Source organism: Stegostoma tigrinum, chromosome 13, assembly GCF_030684315.1.
Source record: "Stegostoma tigrinum isolate sSteTig4 chromosome 13, sSteTig4.hap1, whole genome shotgun sequence".
NCBI lineage: Eukaryota > Metazoa > Chordata > Chondrichthyes > Orectolobiformes > Stegostomatidae > Stegostoma > Stegostoma tigrinum.
The window spans coordinates 42,811,238-42,831,397 of NC_081366.1; the positions used below are offsets into that span (position 1 = coordinate 42,811,238).

Sequence of the window (20,160 nt, forward strand, 5' to 3'; positions counted from 1 at the left end):
GAAGCAGGTACTTATAGAATAAAGAAACAAGAAATAAGCTATCCTGAATTGACATACAAAGCTTGTAATTGAATCTTGCTTCACCTATTGAGATCCAATTCTCAATACCATGGTGCAACACAAATTGTTATACTCAAAAAAAAATTGAGGATGCTCAACTAAATTGATTAGAAACCAATTAAAATATAAGAGTGAGGAAAAATGCACTGATCTGGAGAGCCATTTGGGAAAGTGGTATTTGCCAATTCCTGAGCCATCTTTTGTGAAGTCAAAAAAAGTAAATCATGACAGATCAATTTGGAAGCAGACTTCACAAACATCGTGGAAGAGGATCCTAACTTTTAATTAATATCTTAATTACTTTAACTGAAATAACAGTATTTGAAAATATTTTGGATATCTTTTGAGAGCGTAGCAGCACTATAATGTTCATAATTCTGCACTTTCTGCTGCTGTTACCGATGTTCAGCAGGGTCTGCCATCTGAATTGCTAGATAATGAGTGCAGCACCAACCAGAAATGTCCAACAGAACTTTTTATTACAAGAAGACAGAAAAGGAAAGGAGGCTACAGAATGTCAACAGCATTCAGATCTTCAGAAGTGGGATATACCTCAAACTCATGGAGGAGCAGTTTATCAGGCATCTTTCCAATGGAATTGGTCACAAAACTATGGGGTGCTGTTGCAATATAACTAATGTCTCAAATGAGCACATGAACAAGCCTTCTGCCTGTCAAGTCACTTTGGCTACAAAGTTCTATATCACAAAGCCCTTCCAGACTGCAACAGATGACACTAGTGATATAGCCCAGTGCACTGTACAGTGCAGCATCAGAGATTTACCATCTAATCTAGGAGAATCAACTTTATCTCCACAGCCAGGAGTCACTGAAGCAGGATAAGACAGACAGGGTCTTTTCAATGGTTGTAGGCTTCCCGAAAGGATAAGAAATAATTAAGAGCATTTCTCCATTCCTCCATACCCAGCCTCAAGACCCAGGTCAAGCCCAAGCTCCAAGAGATTCCACTCAATCAAATAATCAATGATCACAGACAACACAGCCCGCAAATCTGTATCTTAGTTCATGGCTAAAATCATGTTGTCTCCTATAAACTCAATAAATTGTCTGTTTCAACTGAGCCATCAGTGTTAATTTAGCAGTTGGGGACAAGAAATGTGCACTGGGCATATTGCTCATGATTACTGTCAGGAAAGATGGCATAGAGCCAAACTACACCTTCATCAGTACCATGCACACCACAATGCCCTGCAGTAAACTTTAGTTTGTGTCACCAAGATCTTAGCCATTTGCTGCATGATCTCTAGATTTACCCTTCAAAGGGGTCAACCTTTGAACTCACCTGGATAATTAGACGTTCAGGAAAAACATATTTGAAAAAACCTGAACAATCGCTCTGACACAATGCAACAATAGTCTCTGCCTGTATCTTACCAAGGATTTGACATGCACAACAATAATTCTCTCTAATCATTAACTATCTTTAATTCACCTCACCTTGAAAATCAGGCAAATTGACAGAAGACAAATAAGAGCAAAAATCTTTTCATCAAAGTTGGCAATGAAAATTTGCAAACCACCTTATGTGAAGTGCTGGTACCAGACCTCAATTCTACATTCCCTGTTTGGCATTTCTATGAGCTAATTCCACATGGCTGAAGCTTGGGAGGTAGATAGCTTCCCATACCCCACAAGACACATTTAGAATGGTTCAAGCCCTTGAGGTGCTTTGAATACAAACAACCCAGTGCATGCTTAAATTCCTGGTATCCATCAAGCAGTTTTCTTCTGTTCTGTTTAAGTCATCATCTATGTCATTTGTGTCAGCACCAGGATCCATACTTACCCTGAGGTTACCTATTTCTGTGTTCTCTGATAGTCCTGATGCATATTTTTTCCCACTAGTACTGGATGCATTCTCCCTGTACAGACCTATCTAACCTACCCTTTAACATGCCTGTGGTGCCAGATTCTGTCATGATACGTGTAAGGATAAAGTTGAGTGACACACCTATAATGCTTTGCTCCACTTCAGATAACAAAGTGTGGAGCTGGATGAATACAGCAGGCCAAGGAGCATCTCAGGAGCACAAAAGCTGACGTTTTGGGCCTAGACCTTTCATCCTCTCTGATGAACGGTCTAGGCCCGAAAGGTCAGCTTTTGTGCTCCTGAGATGCTCTTGGCCTGCTGTGTTCATCCAGCTCCACACTTTATTATCTTGGATTCTACAGCATCTGCAGTTCCCATTATCACCACCACTTCAGATGTTAACTTAAAGCAGCTATGGATCCTGAAATAGCCGAGAAAATCGGTTTATGCCAGAAAGTAAACAGAGTGTGATTATTGGCTGCTGAAAAAACTTAACAGGGTGAGAAGTGTAAAATTGGAATGCAAAGGGAAACACTATAAACATGCAAAATAGTAGGATATGTGCCAAGGAAATAGAGCAATTGACCCAGGCAGCTCATGCAGATGTTGTACTGCTCTCAAGCATTCACGGATAGTTCCTTATCTGAATCTATTGTAGCAATCATTTTCTAATTTACTCTTAAATGAATGTATATCCTCCACTTCAATAATTAAACTACATTGTGCCTTCACATTCTTATCACTCGTCAGGTGAATTTACTTGTGAATTGTCTACTGAGTTTTTTGGTGACTAACTTACGTTGATGGATTCTAGGTCTTTCTTTTAATTTCTTTAAAGGAAGTGGACATCACTGGCAAAGTCAGCATTTGTGAGCATCTCTATCCTAGTTGCCATGTAGAAAGTGATGGTGAGCTGTTTTCTTGAACTGCTGGAGTCCTCATGATTTAGTGACACCCACAATGTATGTTCTCTTGCGCAAAAGGAAATATTCCTTCTTTATCTAGTTGATCAAAATCTTTGATCATTTTGAATACATTTATAAGAGCAACCTGCGTGACTTTTGCAAGGTGGAAAATAATCTATCCATGATATAAGAGGTGTGCTGAATGGGGACTAAGTACAAACGTAATATGCAGATTTGACATCACACATGGGGACTGACTAATTTTCCTCCCACCTAGTGACAAAGTCAAACAGAGAGTAAGAAAGAGTAATTGTCAAAGAAGAATGTTTTAGCAGTTCATGCAATTCATACTCCAGACTCTTATAGTTTGAGCTATTAAAATCACCATCTGTGACCTCCACAACAGGTTTCCAACATAGGTGTTGCCTATCAGAATAGGTAAGTATTGCAAACTAGGAACACAAGTGAAAGCCAATAAAAATATTTTGTATTACCTTGGTCTATAGGGAACGCTACAAAAAATCAATTTTTTGTCTTTAAATACTGCTGTGTGTGTAGTAAGCTTGTTTTTATGGCACTTTTTCTTGCTGTGTTAACATGTCAATGTTTCCATGGTTTCAATGTGTTTTCTATCTAAAGAATAGCTAGCATGAAATCACACTGTGAAATACAAGCATAGCAAATTTAATGTTCATATAAAGTGTCCCTATCCACAATTTTACCATCAGAACTAATCAATTTAAAATCAATACACTATTACCACACATGATAACTTGTGTTTCCCAGCTGACAATTAATGTTAACCTAAGTTAAACAGATCTTCTAACATGTTCCCCAGTTGATTCTCTTTACAATTGCTGATCACAGATGATGAAGATGTGAAATTAAGATGAAAGATCAATTATTAATTAAGAGTAATTTTAATTTTTCAAAAGACTACCTTCTTCATCTATCATCAAACCCATTGCTTCTTTTGCAACGTAATTCATACTGCATTTAGTTTGAAGAATTGGGGTCTGGTGTAAATCAGTTCTAAATAATTAAACAGGCCAAAAGAGTAAAGTGCTAATACCTCGAATATAGATTTTTAAAAAAATATATATCTTGGAAAATGTGTCGTATAACGTCAACAACTTTTATCTTGGCTGTTTGTGTCTTATTTTGGGTGTCTCATGAAAGAACAAAATGCAGGATGCAGCAGTCCTCTCAAAGACAAATCTCCAAAGTGTTTTGAGCAGCAGTGAATTCAGTATTTGGGCACAAGTATGTTTCCAGGCTGGAAAATGAATAAATAATCAACATTTTCTGTATGGTGAGGGAGCCAGAGCCTGTAGAATGCACAAAGTTAGCATGTATGACAAAAAAGACCCAAATTTTATTTTGTGCCTGGGAAGCACTATGATCAAAGGAAATAGTGATTGAACCTGTGGGCAGGCTTGCCATTATGACAATCAGTTTCTGTAGTGGCTTGGCAATAGGCAGCAACATCAAAAACAATAACCTGCAACAACACTTGATAACCATTTCATATATAGCATTTGTGGCAAAATCTGCTGAAGGATGCTTGCTGTTTTTAGCAATAAACAAATATGCACCATACAAACCCATGTCATTCCTGATGGATTTGATTAGCTGTATGTCCAAAATCTTATGTAGATGTAAGGATACTAATGATTAATCGGATACTTTGATTATATGGTATGTCATTATAATACAGTAAAGCATAAGAGCTGAAGAAGGCTATTGAGCCTGTTGAGTGTGCTCTGGCATTCCTCGACTCCACTTTCCTTATAACTCTTGATACCCTTACTGCCTATCTCAGCCTTGAATTTCCTGAAATGCCCAGCCTCTACAGCCTCTGCAGTAAAGAATTCCACAGAGTCACTGCTCTCTGAGAGAAGAAATTCCTTTTCATTTTTGTTTAAATGTACAACGCTTTAACCTGAGGCTATGCCTCTGGTCCGAGACTGTTCCACAGGGAAGCCTCTCAGATCATGAAGGTCTTTCCCACAAATAAGGGGAATGTTGTGCTTTTTTGTAAGGTTACAATTGATTGCTGCAATTTGTGGTTTATTATTCAGTAAACATTTCTGTAAACCAATTTTATTAAAAACCTAAAGCTACTGAAATTACCTAGGAAGCATATTGTAATCAAATAATATTTGTTTGTTGAACAAAGTTATGTTAATTTAAGCAAAAATGCAAATTATATTATTGGTATGTTAAATTGTAAACCATAAATCTTATAACTTAGTTTATATATAAAATGATAGTGGTTGGTATTTTGGGAACTTACAGTGAGAACAGACAGTAGAAACTTTCTAATGCTGATTGTCAGAAACTGAATGTTCCACAGGCTGTGAACTTACTTCATGTTCAAAAATAATTCCCTGTTCATTAGTTCTAACATTGAGATTTATTCAATCAAACACATAAACCTGATGATGTATTGTAAGATCACTGTGGGAAAATCATATAACCTGTGAATTATTGCTTCCCCTTCACAGGCAGTTGACACTAATTTGGCAGCTGTTGACAGTCACTGGATCTTCATCAATGAGGTAATTGAAATCAAGTGGATCAAGATGTACTATGCCCCAGAAATTTGCCAAATATCACTGTAGTTTATATTTTTCATTATGCTATATGCTGGTAACTTGTCTGACTAGAAGCCACTTCATAAAAAAAGGATTGTATAAAGATTGGTGAGTCTTACAGATTTATGCTTTTATGGATCTGTTGTGGAATGCATTGTGTGAAGTTCTCTTTACTATTTTTGAATGCTATTGAACTTCAACTTAATTAAATCATAGAATGGCACACAAATGCAAAACAATTGTTAATTATGCAGCAAAGTATGAGCTTGGCACTATGCTATCGTGCATTTTTTCGTACATATTTATAGGAAATACCTAAGTTTTAGGACCTAAGGCCAGTTGTGCCATTCACTCAGGTCTGGTCAATCCACTTTTGGTCTGTTTCTCCAAATATTTTTTATTGAACAAACATTTATCAGTCTATGTTTAAAGGTTTCAAATTATACCACATCATTGTTTCCTGAGGAAGGAAGTGCTGGATCTTTAATGTTTTCTGCAACTTTTTTTTAACGTACTTCTCAATTTCATTTTTTGAATGGCCTTGCTTTCATTTTAAGATTGTGGCCCCTGTTTAGGATCAGAAATTATAGGTTTCCTTTGATGGCAGAATTGAATTATACTGTCATTTAAACATCTCAATTAAGTCAAAATTCAATTTCCTGTCTCCAAGTAAAATCAAACTTCACAGTATGGCAATTATGAAAGAGTTAATGAAATTTGTGTGATATGTAAAAGTATATTACAGCTCCAATGTACAACATAGAGTCACAATGTCATAGAGCCCTACAGCATGGAGACAGGCCCTTTGGCCTAAACTGGTCCCTGTCAGTCAAAATGTCCATCCATGCTCACCCCATGTCCCTGCATTTGGCCCATATCCTTCTAAACCTTTCCAATCCATGTATTTGCCCAAATAACTTTTAAATGTTGTTAATGTGCCCGCCTCAACCCCTTCTGCTGGCAGCTCGTTCCATATACATACCACCTTCAATGTAAAGAAATTGCCCCTCATGTTCCCATGTATTCTGTCTCCTCTTGCCTTAAACTGATGCCCTCTCGTCCTCGATTCCCCAACCCTGGGAAAAAGACTGAGTGCATTCATCCTATCCGTGCCTCGCATAATCTTATACTCTTCTATAAGATCCCCCCTCAGCCTCCTACACTTTAAAAAAAAAGTCCTAGCTTGTCCAACCTCTGCCTAGAGTCCTAGCTACATCCTTGTGAATTTCTTCTGTACTTTTTCCAGTTTAATAACATCACTCCTGTAGCAAGGTAACCAAAACTGAACAAATTACTCCAAGTACAGCCTAACCAACATCATGTACAACTGCATCACAACTTCCCAACTTCTGTACTCAGTCCCCCTACTGATGAAGTCCAGTGTGCCAAAAGCCTTCTTCAATGTACTGCGTCCAGTTCTGGTGGCCCTATTATAGGAAAGATGTGGATGCTTTGGAGAGGGTTCAGAGGAGGTTTCCCAGGATGCTGCCTGGACTGGAGGGCTTATCTTATGAAGAGAGGTTGACTGAGCTCGGACTTTTTTCATTGGAGAAGAGGAGGAGGAGAGGGGACCTAATTGAGGTATACAAGATAATAAGAGGCATAGATAGAGTTGATAGCCAGAGACTATTTCCCAGGGCAGAAATGGCTAACACGAGGGGTCATAGTTTTAAGCTGGTTGGAGGAAAGTACAGAGGGGATATCAGAGGCAGGTTCTTTACACAGAGAGTTGCGAGAGCATGGAATGCATTGCCAGCAGCAGTTGTGGAAGCAAGGTCATTGGGGACATTTAAGAGACTGCTAGACATGCATATGGTTACAGAAATTTGAGGGTGCATACATGAGGATCAATGGTCGGCACAACATCGTGGGCTGAAGGGCCTGTTCTGTGCTGTACTGTTCTATGTTCTATGTTCTAATGTCCTGTCTACCTGTGACTCCACTTTCAGAGAACCACACACCTGAATTTCAAGGTCCTCTTTTCCACTGCACTCCTTAAGGCCCTACCACTCACTAGGAAACTCCTACCTGGATTTGACTTTCAAAAATGCAACACCTCACATTTATCTATATTAAACTCCATTTGCCATTTCCCAGCCCATTTCCCCAGCTGATCAAGATCCTGCTGCAATTTCTGATAACCTTCCTCACTGCCCGCTATACCACCTATTTTAGAGTCATCTGCAAAATTACAAATCATGTTTTGTACATTGTCATCCAAATCATTCATACAGATAACAAATAGCAATGGGCCCAGCACTGACCCCTGCAGCACACTATGAGTCACAGGCCTCCAGCCAGTCAAGCATCCTTCCAGTATTACCCTATGCTTCCTACCATCAAGCCAATTGTGTATCTAATTTGCCAGCTCTAACTGGATTCGATATGATCAGTGCTTCCAGAGCAGTCTACCATGTGGAACCTCATCAAAGGCCTCACTGAAATCCATACAGACCATGTCTACTGCCCTGCCCTCACCAATCTTTCTGGTCACTTCATCAAGGAAGTCTAACAAATTTGTGCGGCATGATCTCCCACACACAAAGCCATGTTACTACTCCTCATCAGACCCTGACTTTCCAAATGCATGTTTATCTTATCCCTCAGAATCTTTTGAAGTAATTTACCTACCACAGATGTTAAGCTAACATTTCTATTATTCTCGGGTTTTTCTTTACAACCCTTCTTGAGTAAGAACACAACATTTGCTATCCTCCAGTCTTCCAGGATTTCACCTGTGGCTAACAATGATGCAAATATATGTGCCAGGGCCCCCATAATTTCTTCCATAGCATTCTGTGGGGTTCTTGGATATATCTGGTCAGGACCAGGAGATTTATTTGTACTTTCTAATACTTCCAACACCTCCTGTAACGTGGTAAGTACTGTCCCCAAGGCGTCATCAGTAACTTCGCCAAGTTCCTAAGTCTTCATGTCTTTCTCCACAGTAAACACAAAGGAGAAGTATTCATTGAGGACCTTGCCCATCTCTTGGGTTCCCACATATATACATATACACTTTGATCCTTGAGTGGTCCAATTGCCTATCTAGTTATTCCTTTTCCTTTAACAGACCTGAAGAATCTTTTTGGATTCACCCTAATCTTCTCTGCCAGATCTATCTCATGTCCCCTTTTTTGCCCTCCTGATTTCCTTCTTCTGTAAACTCCTCTATCCCTTCTACACCTCCAAAGATTCCCTCAACCCCAGCTGCTTGCTCCTGAGCCATGCCTCCTTCTTTTCTTTGGTCAAAGCCTCCATATCACTTGTCATCCAGGGTTCCTTACACCTGCCAACCTTGCCCTTCACCCTCACAGGAACATAAAGATCTTAAACTCTAGCTATCACACTTTTAAAGGCATCCCACTTGCCAGAGGACCATTTGCCTGCAAAAAAAACCTGCTCCAATCAAGTTCCTGTCTAATTCCATCAAATTAATCTCGCCTCAGTTTAGACCTTGAACTTGTGGACCAGTTTTGTCCTTTTCCATAACTATTTTAAAATTAATAGAACTATGGTCACTGTCCCAAAGTGCACCCCAATGTCACCTCAGTCACCTTCCCGAGTAGGACCCTCTGTATGCTTAGGGAAACTTTCCTGAACACACTTAACAAATTCCACCCCATCTAAGCCCTTAACACGATGGCAGTCCTAGTCTGTTACAGAAAAATGAAAATTCCCCACTTATACAACCTGTTTCTCCAGCAAGTCTCCCAAGTCTGCCTGCATACTTGTTCCTCTAATTCCTATTGACTATTTGGTACCTCTTGTACAACCCCAATAATGTCACCATCCCCTTATTATTTCTTAGCTCCATCCACACAGCCTCACTGAATGATCCCTCAAGTTATTTCATCTCTGACTATCGCTGTGATACTCCCCTTAATCAAAAATGCAAGTCCCCCTCCCCTCTTTCCTCCACCTCTGTCTCACCTAATGCACTTGTACCCTGGAACATTAATGTGCCAGTCCTGCCCTTTCCTTAGCCATGTTTCTGTAATGGCTACAATATCCCAATCCCACGGACCTATCCATGCCGAGTTCATTGGCCTCACCTGTCAGACCTCTTGCATTGAAATCGATGCACTTTAATCTAACAGGCATTCCTTGTTCTCTGTCTTATTCCAAACTGACTTGTCTCTTCAACTTGCTATTTCTGATTACCATATCTCCTTCCAGGCTAGCACTTGCTTCCCTGCCATTTAAGGTCCTAAGTCCCTGCCAATCTGGTAACAATCAAGCCATGGGCATTAAAAACAGAATTGATAAATGTATGATAACAAGGTGCAGAGCTGAATACGTACAGCAGGCCAAGCAGCATCAGAGGAGCAGGAAAGTTGACATTTCGGGTCAGGACCCTTCTTCAGAAATCATAGTGAAGGGTCCAGACCTGAAATGTCAGCTGTCCTGCTCCTCTGATGCTGCTTGGCCTGCTGTGCTCATCCAGCTCTAAACCTTGTTATCGAAAATTCTCCAGCATCAGCAGTTCTCATGACCCTTGATATCTGTATGCTCAGTGCCTAGATAAAATGGATCAGATTTTCACCTGAAATATGGCTTAAGTTACATAAAGCCACCAACAAATACAAGGAACTTTTCAAGATCTTTATTTCAAAAATTCGTAAATAGTATTCCTCGTCTCTTTCTCCTTGTTCACCAAGCAATGCTTCCCTCAGGTTTCTTCAGTTCCTTTGATCTAACCATGTTAATTTCACATTTTTATTATAATGTGGAAACTAGATTTGGTTGCAGGGTTGGGAAGGAGAAGAGCCCAGCAATCAGGAAGGGAAGTGGCTGAGATTAGCATTGGAATAAAGCAGTTGGTGCAGTTGATCATGAAGTAAACAGAACGACAAAGGGATGACAAATTCATTGATGGAATGCTGGAGTTGGCAGATGGCTCGCTTTAAGAGGCTGTGGGAAAGCAATTCTAATGCCCTTGGACCAGAAGGAGTATTTCTTTTTTAAAAAACAACATGTTGATTTGCAACAGTCAGCTGCTCTTAGCTCTGTTTAGTTATAGGGGTTTCTGACACATTAGAAACCCAGCTCCTTACTGCACTGTGGTTGAATATTGTCACAAAATATCCCACATCACTAAGCTGAACAAACATCTCACAATCAGTCAACATTAAATGAGTTTTTTTTTCCATCAGATGTGGATGTCACTGATTATGCCAATATTTATTGATTATTTCTAGTTGCCCTCAAGAAAGTGGTTTTGAACCACTGCCTTGAATCAGTATGGATGTACATATTATACTGTGTAAGATGGAGTTCCAAGATGATGGGGGTAGGGGTCTGCTTACTTGCGTGCGATGGTGTTCTCAAATCTCTTTTGCCATAGTTCTTCTCGGTGGTACATTTGGGAGATGTTCATACAGGAACCTTGGTGAGTTGCTATTGTGTACTTTGCATATGGTGCACACTGATGCCATTGTGCTTCCACAATGGATAGACTGAATGTTTAAAAAAGGTAGGTGTGTTACCAATTAAGTCATGCTTTGCCCTGGACTTGTTAAACTTTTTAAGTGTCACTGGAGCTGCACTTAACTAGAGAAGCAGAGAATAGTAAATGACATTCCTGATCTCTGCAATGCATTGGTGAACAGGTTTTAGGGAAACACGAGGTGAGTTATTCTCGACAGAGTTCATAGTCCCTGACCTGTTCTTGTAGCCACAGTAAATATATTGTTTTGATCCCAACTGATGTCACTGTTGGACAAATTAGATCCCAGAATAAAACCCAGTGTGCTACATTGTATTTAACAAAAATATGATGGGTAGTCATTGTGGTGTTCTTTAGCAGAATTTAGGTTTTACTACACAAATGAAAGAAAATTAATGAAAATCTCTCAACTTATACACAGTAGTTTGAGAGCTCAATACAAACATCAAAGCAAAATGCAATGTTTTCCAACACCATTCATCGCAGAGGCTAAAGTTAAATAACTTAAAACCCTATCTCAACTCATCAGGTTTCTACTTAACTGACTCCTCCCAAATTCTTTCCTATGGCCAATTGTGGAGACAATTTCTTTTCGAGTCTGTTAACAAAGCTGAGAGCCGAGTCTTTCTCAGTTCCAATAACTTGCAAATTTCAATCTGACTCTCCTGGTCAGAAGGCTGCACAAACTAGACAGTTTTGCCAAGACAACTGACTTCCATAAACCCGTGCAAAGAGAAAAAACAAAAAAATTGCTTCTGAACATAACTGAGTTAACAAGGTGTAGGGCTGGATGAACACAGCAGACCAAACAGCATCAGAGGAGCAGGAAGGCTGACGTTTCGGGCCTCGACCCTTCTTCAGAAATCCTACACCTTGTTACCGCAGATTCTCCAGCATCTGCAGTTCCTACCATCTCTGAACACAACTGCGCTGTTTTCTGAACTGAACTGAACTTAACTTAAAACAATGTTGATGGCCTTAAATGTTTATACCGACTGTCATAAACTCAAAATCTCTTTGCATAACAGCACAGGGGTCTGTAGTCTCATGCTTTGCACATTTCTGGATTTAGGTCGCTGTTCCAGAATGACTTTGTGAATTCTTTGAAAAAGAAAGCATTCACAGCAGTTAGCAAAATTCACCTGTCTTTTAAAAATAATTCAAATTCTAAAGATGATATAATGTATATTATATATATTTACACACTATATAACTAGTCCAATTAAGTTTCTGTTCAGTGATAATTCCCAGGATTTGATGTGTAGTTAATACAGTTGAATGTCAAGGGAAGAAAGCTAGATTCCCACTTGGAGGTCATCATTGTCGGACACTTTTCTAATTTAGTACCAGTTGCCACTGAATGATGTCCAGATTTTGTTGTAGATGAACATAGACGTTTCATCATCTGAGGTGTTGCAAAAGGTGCTGAACATTGTGGGTGGAATAGTTAACCAACACTTTTCTATTTCTGATCTTATGATGGAAGGTAGGTCATTGATGCAGCTGGAGATGATCAGACCCAGAATACTGAGAAACTGTAGCAATGCAGTGGACACAAAATATTTCACCAACATCTTTTGTGCTACATATGACTGCAAACAGTGAAGAGTTATCCTTTTGTTCCTATTCATTAGGGGTCCTTGCTGCCACACTCGTTCAAGTAAAACTATTCTCACTTCACTTCATGAATTCAGATCTTTTATTCACTAGGAACACCTGATTTTTTAGCTCAATGGCCCCACCTGTTCTCACTCTGTTAGAAGCATATATCAATCGCAGGGACTCGTGAACCCGAAGACTAGTGACAGCACCAAGCTCTTACGCTGTCCCTTTTTACTCTCTTCCAGAATCCAGACTGGCTAAAATGTAAATGCCTTTGGTGAAACATGAGAAACACTCTGCTATGAGCGCTGTAACCTTACGATGGATCGAATCCTTCTTTCTGTCTTGAGTAGAATTTCCAGCTTTAGCATGTGTTTGTGACCTGATATTCTTTCCAACTTAAAGACTCCCAACTTTAACCTTTTTAACAGCTTCACACTGATTTCAGTCCAGATGCTGTTGAAATCTCAATGAATATTTTATAACACTTTTGTTATCTCAAATATGTCATGGCCAAGATCCCAAATTGGTCCATTATCGCCAGCTAAGCAAAGCCATGCTTCTTGCATTCTACTCTGCAGCAAGTCTAAATCACCCACACTTCTCTGTTTGTTGTTTTGTCGGTATCCAATATTCCCATGTTGAAGTTCTCATTCCTGTATTCATATTCTGTCATGGCGTTGCTCCTATCAATTTCTGTTATCTTTTACAACCACAAAACCCCAAATTTCCATTCCTTTCTTCTGCTGTCATGCAAACATTCCTCCCTTTGTTCAAACATTAATTTTCTTACTTACAGTCATCCAATCTTTAAATTCTGGAATTCCAACTATACCTCTGATACCTATAGAAGCTCTTTTTTTAAGTGTGATCTCATCTTCTTTCATTCCCCCATTTCAGTGTCATGATTTTTCTTTGACAAAATGTTTGACTATTATTCTACTTTAAGACTGTTACATAATAACCAGTTAATGTTGAATGCTTAGCAATGAAACAAGCCTTTTGACCCAACTAGTTTGTATTGGTTTTTATGGTCCACATCAGTTTTCTCCCATTCCAGTCATCACAACTTTTCACCATAACTTTCTTTAAAAATATTTGGAGACCATATGAGGAGGTATTTAACATAGTGGTATAAGGATGATTCATACAGAACAAAATAAGACTATCTACTTTGTAATTCAGGTAATTCTTCCTTCCTTTATTCTCAAGGCTACAAAAAGCTTGGAATTTCTTCCATTGTTTACTATATCGCCCATTGAAAATTCTCTCGATCATTTTTATCCTCTGAAGCCAAGAGTTTTGCTGTGTTCTGACGTTGCCGTCATGCTATGATGTTGTTATTCCATTTGGACATGGAACCATGAACCAGAAAGCTACAATACCTAAACAGCCTACCATTAATTTTTTCCTGTATAACCATTTGCTGGATTTAATAACCATTTCCCTCATTTTGTTAAAGCTCCAAGGCACATTGTTATATATTTTTTCAAGATTTGAGTGCCATTGCTCAACATGGTTTGGACATCTGTCCTACTTCCTTTTTGCTATTCACACATGTCAATTTGTGCTACAGTGTGAGTTTGACTTGTCTCAAACTACACAGCCATATGGCTTTAGCATGCATTTAGAATTAATCCTTCAATCACCAACAGCTCATACAAATGACACATCCAATATGCTATGAGTTCTTTTGATAAAAAAAGGCACAAGGAGATATCCATTTCCTACATTTCTAATCCCATTTTTTCTTGTTTCCTTTGGAAAGCATCCATCTTATTTTGCTCAAACTCTCTCCCTAATAATATAATTCACATTTAATTAGCATTCCATTGGATACATTAATAATTACCTCATTTCTTTTTGCCATGAGTTTTGGATTGTTCAACAAATCTATCCTAACAAATTTATTCATAATTTTAATTACTCCCATTAGGTCTCATCCAAACGTTTTCAGAATAAAGAGCTCCAATCTTTTCACATTTTCAAATAGCAATGAAAGTTAAGTACTGGTAATACCATGAAATTTATTTCACAAAATTTCCCAGTGCTTCTACATGATTTTCGTAGCAGTAATAATCAGAATTAAGCATTTCTCTTTCTGGTATAACTGTTGTGTGAATCATGTACTTCACCTAAATCTTTGAGAATCAAAATAAAGTAGAAGAAACCAAATAGGAGATAAAAAAAATGAAGCATTACACCATGATGATCTCTTCAGAATCCCTAGGATATTGTGATCCCTGGCTCTTAGAAACCCTATATGACATTTCGAATGGATAATTTGGACAGATGTGCGCTTTGGACCCCAGAATGCTGGGAGTTGGCATGTAAAATTAGTACATCCGTCAAATAAATAGTAAAATGAAATGGGTGTTCAAAATCCAGGGACCAGGTAATTGCCATAATACACACAATAACTATAAATAACAAACGGCACAGAACACCAATGCTTCGCTGGAGGCGCACTAATGATGTTACCTAGCAGGGTGACGAAACATCTGCACCCAGATACACTGGCTGAGCCAGCAAGTCTACAGCCTCAAAACAAAACAAAAAACAAAGAAAATTACAGCACAGGAGCAGGCCCTTCAGCCCTCCAAGCCTGCGCCGATCGAGATCCTCTGTCTAACCTGTCATCTATTTTCTAAGGGTCTGTGTCCATTTGCTCCCCACCCATCCATGTAACTGTCCAGATATATCTTAAAAGATGCTAACGTGTCTGCATCAACCACCTCTGCTGGCAACGCGTTCCAGGCACCCACCACCCTCTACGTAAAGAACTTTCCACGCATCTCTCCCTGAAACTATCCTCCTGTCACTTTGAACTCATGACCCCTAGTAATTGAGTCCCCCACTCTGGGAAAAAGCTTCTTGCTATCCAAATCTACCTTGTCGACAACCTCATCCACAACCCGAGCGACAGATCTTCTCAGAAATGCCAATGCCATTTTCCTGCATGTTTGCCTGCCTTGCTGTGTTGAAAGGAATCTGTCAATCTCTGTCTTGAACAGGCTCAGTGACAGAACCACCACAGTTCTCGGGGACAGAGAATTTCAAAGACTCACCACCCGCTGAGTGAAGAAATTCTTATTTATCTCCTTATCAGCAAAAGCGATAGGCCATTTGGGACTATGAGCCCAAGTGAGGACCCAAGCCTGTGAAATGGTCTTTTTGAATCTACCCTATCAAGCCCTCTAAAATATGTAAGTTTCAATTAGGTCACCTCATTCTTCTAAAATTTAGAGATTATAGAATTAGACACTTCATATCTCTCCTTTTGAGATAAACTTGCCATCCCTGGATGTGAACTTGGGATCTGTTGAACCTTTTTTTCTGTATGACAAGGATATCTTCCCTTGGGTGGGAACAAAGCACAGGAACAGACCCTTCGGTCCTCCAGGCCTGCACCAATCCAGATCCTCTGTCTAAACCTATCACCTATTTTCCAAGGTTCTGTATCCCTCTGCTCCCTGCCCATTCATGTATCTGTCCAGATACATCTTAAATGATGCTTTTGTGCCCGCCTCTACCACCTCCACTGGCAACGTGTTCCCAGCACCCATCACCCTTTGCGGAAAGAATATCTCTCTTAAACTTTTCCCCTCTCACCTTGAAATCGTGACCCCATTAATTGAGCCCCCCATTCTAGAGAAAAAGCTTCTTGCTATCCACCAAGTCTATACCTCTCATGATTTTGTAGACCTCAATCAGGTCCCCCCTCAACCTCTGTCTTTCTAATGTAAATAATCATAATCTACCCAACCTTTCTTCAAAGCTAGCGCCCTCCATATCAGGCAACATCCTGGTTATGAGAATACAGGGTGACTTGGACAGGCTAGGTGAGTGGACTGATGAATGGCAGATGCAGTTTAATTTTAATAAATGTGTGGTTGTCCACTTTGGTGGCAAGAACAGGGAGGCAGATTACTATCTCAATGGAGTCAAGTTAGGTAAAAAGGAAGTACAACGAGATCGAGATGTTCTTGTACATCAGTCAATGAAAGCAAGCATGCAGGTACAGCAGGCAGTGAAGAAATCTAATAGCATGCTGGCCTTCATAACAAGAGGAATTGAGTATAGGTGCAAAAAGGTCCTTCTGCAGCTGTACAGGGCCCTGGTGAGACCGGCCCTGGAGTATTATGTGCAGTTTTAATCTCCAGATTTGAGGAAGGACATTCATGCTATTGAGGGAGTGCAGCGTAGGTTCACGAGGTCAATTCCCACAGTGGCGGGACTATCATATGTTGAAAGATTGGAGCGACTGGGCTTGTACGCACTTGAGTTTAGAAGGATGAGAGATGATCTCATTTGAGACATATAAGATTGTTAAGGGATTGGACACTCTGGAGGGAGGAAACATGTTTCCGCTGATAGGTGAGTCCAGAACCAGAGGACACAGTTTTAAAATAAGGGGTAGGCCATTTAGAACAGAGTTGAGGAAAAAGTTCTTCACCCAGAGAGTGGTGGATATATGGAATGCTCTGCCCAGAAGGCAGAGGAGGCCAAGTCTCTGGATACCTATAAGAAAGAGATGGATAGAGCTCTTAGAGACCGTGGAATCAAGGGTTATGGAGTTAAGGCAGAAGCAGGACACTGATTGTGGATGATCAGCCATGATCATAATGAATGGTGGTGCTGGCTCGAAGGGCCAAATATTGTCTATTGTCTATTGAACCTCCTCTGCACCCTCTGCAAAGCATCCACATCCTTTTGGCAATGTGGCACCCAGAGCTGTATGCGGTGTTCCAGATGTGGTTGAATCGGTGTTTTACACAACTGTAACGTGACCTGGCAACTGTAGTACTCAATACCCCATCCTATGAATGAAAGCATGCCGTATGCCTTCTTGACCACTCTATTGACCTGCTTTGCTACATTCAGGGTACAATGGACCTGAACACCCAGATCTCTCTTTGCATCAGCTTTCCCCAGGGCTTTTCCATTTACCGTATAGTTTGCTCTTGAATTGGATCTTCCAGAATGCATCACCTCTCATTTGCCTGGAATGAACCCCATCTGCCATTTCTCCAACTAACTCTCCAATCTATCTGTATTCTGCATCCTCCAACAGTCCCCTTCGCTATCCGCTACTATCTGTTTTGCGTCAGTTTTGCACAAAACTAGATTTCTGTTCTGTTTTTACAAGTGAATTGTTTCAAATTAGTTGCTGTTCTTTGTAAACCACAAGCATGATTGCACATCAAAGCAGTGGGGAGAGAGGGAGAATGGATTTGAGATGTCATGAAGTCTGAGATTTGTTATAATCCATAAATAATGTCATTATAATTTTTAAAATTCACGACCATGTTATTGATGTTGCTTTCTTGGGCTGCATTTGTTATCCATCCAGAATTGCTGTTAAGAAGGTGGTGGAGAATTGGCCTGTTGAACAGCTGCAATGCATGTGGTATGAATATATGAATTGAACTACTGAGGACAGGACATTAATTGCTTTTACTCAGTGGAAATGAACTAACAGTCATACAGTTCCACATCAGGATTCTGCTGATTTTGACAGGGAACATGCAGATTCTGGAGCTGGTCTTTATTTATTTCTGGGTGGTAGGGATCACACAATTATCAGGTACTGTGGAAGGAGTTTGATGAATTGGTGCACTGTCTCGTTGTAACATCCCATCTCAAACAGCAGTCAATACTAGATCCATTGTTAATTGTAAATTTTCAGTTCAAGCAAAAGAAAAAACTACTTAAGCATTGAGGGATATAGACCAAAGGCAATATGGAGGTAGGCCACCATTAAGTTATAATCTCATTAGATGGTAGAAAATGTTTGAAGAGTTGAATGGCCTACTTGTTTTCCTATATCCTTATGTAAGAAGGAGGATCAATCGATGGAATGTTTTGCCTGCATTGCTGTCGTTTATCGATCGTGTTGTTGGAGTCGCACTCATTCAGCTGAGTGAAGAGTATTTCATTGACACCCGGATCTGTAGTTTATAGGTAGTGGACAGATTTTGAGAAATCCAACGTGAGTTACTTGCTGCAGAATCTATTGTCTCTGATCTATGGTTCCAGTCACATTGATTAACATAGATCCTAGAGGAGACTGTTTAAGGAACAGTTGTTGCGAGTGATGAATAAATATGTCCCTCTGAGACAGGCAAGAAGGGGTAAGATAAAGGAACCTTGGATGAGGAGAGCGGTGGAGCTTCTCGTCAAAAGGAAGAAGATAGCTTACATAAGGTGGAGGAAGCTAGGGTCAAGCTCAGCTCTAGAGGATTACAGGCAGGCAAGGAAGGAGCTCAAAAATGGTCTGAGGAGAGCCAGGAGGGGGCACGAGAAAGGCTTGGCAGAACGGATTAGGGAGAACACAAAGGCATTTTACACTTATGTGAGGAATAAGAGAATGGTCAAAGAAAGAGTAGGGCCGATCAGGGATAGCATAGGGAACTTATGTGTGGAGTCTGAGGAGGTAGGGGAAGCCCTAAATGAGTTTTTTGCTTCTGTCTTTACGAAAGAAACAAACTTTGTAGTGAATGAAACCTTTGAAGAGCAAGTGTGCATGCTGGAATGGATAGAGATAGAGGAAGTTGATGTGCTGAAAATTTTGTCAAACATTAAGATTGACAAGTCACCAGGACCGGACCAGATTTTTCCTCGGCTGCTTTGGGAAGCGAGAAACGCAATTGCTTCGCCACTTGCGAAGATCTTAGCATCCTCGCTCTCCACTGGAGTCGTACCTGAGGACTGGAGAGAGGCAAATGTAATTCCTCTCTTCAAGAAAGGAAATAGGGAAATCCCCGGCAATTACAGACCAGTAAGTCTCACGTCTGTCATCTGCAAGGTGTTAGAAAGGATTCTGAGGGATAGGATTTATGACCATCTGGAAGAGCATGGCTTGATTAAATGCAGTCAACACGGCTTTGACAGGGGCAGGTCATGCCTCACAAACCTAATTGAGTTCTTTGAGGATGTGACTAGAAAAGTTGATGAGGGTCTAGCTGTGGATGTGGTGTATATGGACTTCAGCAAGGCATTTGATAAGGTTCCCCATGATAGGCTCATTCAGAAGGTCAGGAGGAGTGGGATACAGGGGAACTTAGCTGTCTGGATACAGAATTGGCTGGCCAACAGAAGACAGTGAGTGGTAGTAGAAGGAAAATATTCTGCCTGGAAGTCAGTGGTGAATGGTGTTCCACAGGGCTCTGTCCTTGGGCCTCTACTGTTTGTAATTTTTATTAATGACTTGGATGAGGGGATTGAAGGATGGGTCAGCAAGTTTGCAGACGACATGAAGGTTGAAGGTGCCGTTGACAGTATAGAGGGCTATTGTAGGCTGCAGCGGGACATTGACAGGATGCAGAGATGGGCTGAGAGGTGGCAGATGGCGTTCAACCTGGATAAATGCAAGGTGATGCATTTTGGAAGGTCGAATTTGAAAGCTGAGTTCAGGATTAAGGATAGGATTCTTGGCAATGTGGAGGAACAGAGGGATCTTGATGTGCAGATACATAGATCCCTTAAAATGGCCACCCAAGTGGACGGGGTTGTTAAGAAGGCATGTGGTGTTTTGGCTTTCATTAGCAGGGGGATTGAGTTTAAGAGTCGTGAGATCTTGTTGCAGCTCTATAGGACTTTGGTTGGACCGCACTTGGAGTGCTGCGTCCAATTCTGGTCGCCCTATTATAGGAAAGATGTGGATGCTTTGGAGACGGTCCAGAGGAGATTTACCAGGATGCTGCCTGGACTGGA

At 40.3% G+C, this 20,160-nt stretch overlaps 1 protein-coding gene across 3 annotated transcripts in view; it reads left to right on the forward strand.

Annotated features, from left to right (window-relative positions):
• Positions 1–20,160, forward strand: part of LOC125458525 (glutamate receptor ionotropic, delta-2-like) — a 496,301-nt gene that overhangs the window by 287,036 nt on the left and 189,105 nt on the right. For all 3 annotated transcript variants that reach the window (XM_048543867.2, XM_048543868.2, XM_048543870.2), the window contains exon 5: positions 5,304–5,357. In XM_048543867.2, coding sequence (XP_048399824.1) covers positions 5,304–5,357 — 54 coding nt within the window. The remainder of the gene's footprint in view (positions 1–5,303; positions 5,358–20,160) is intronic.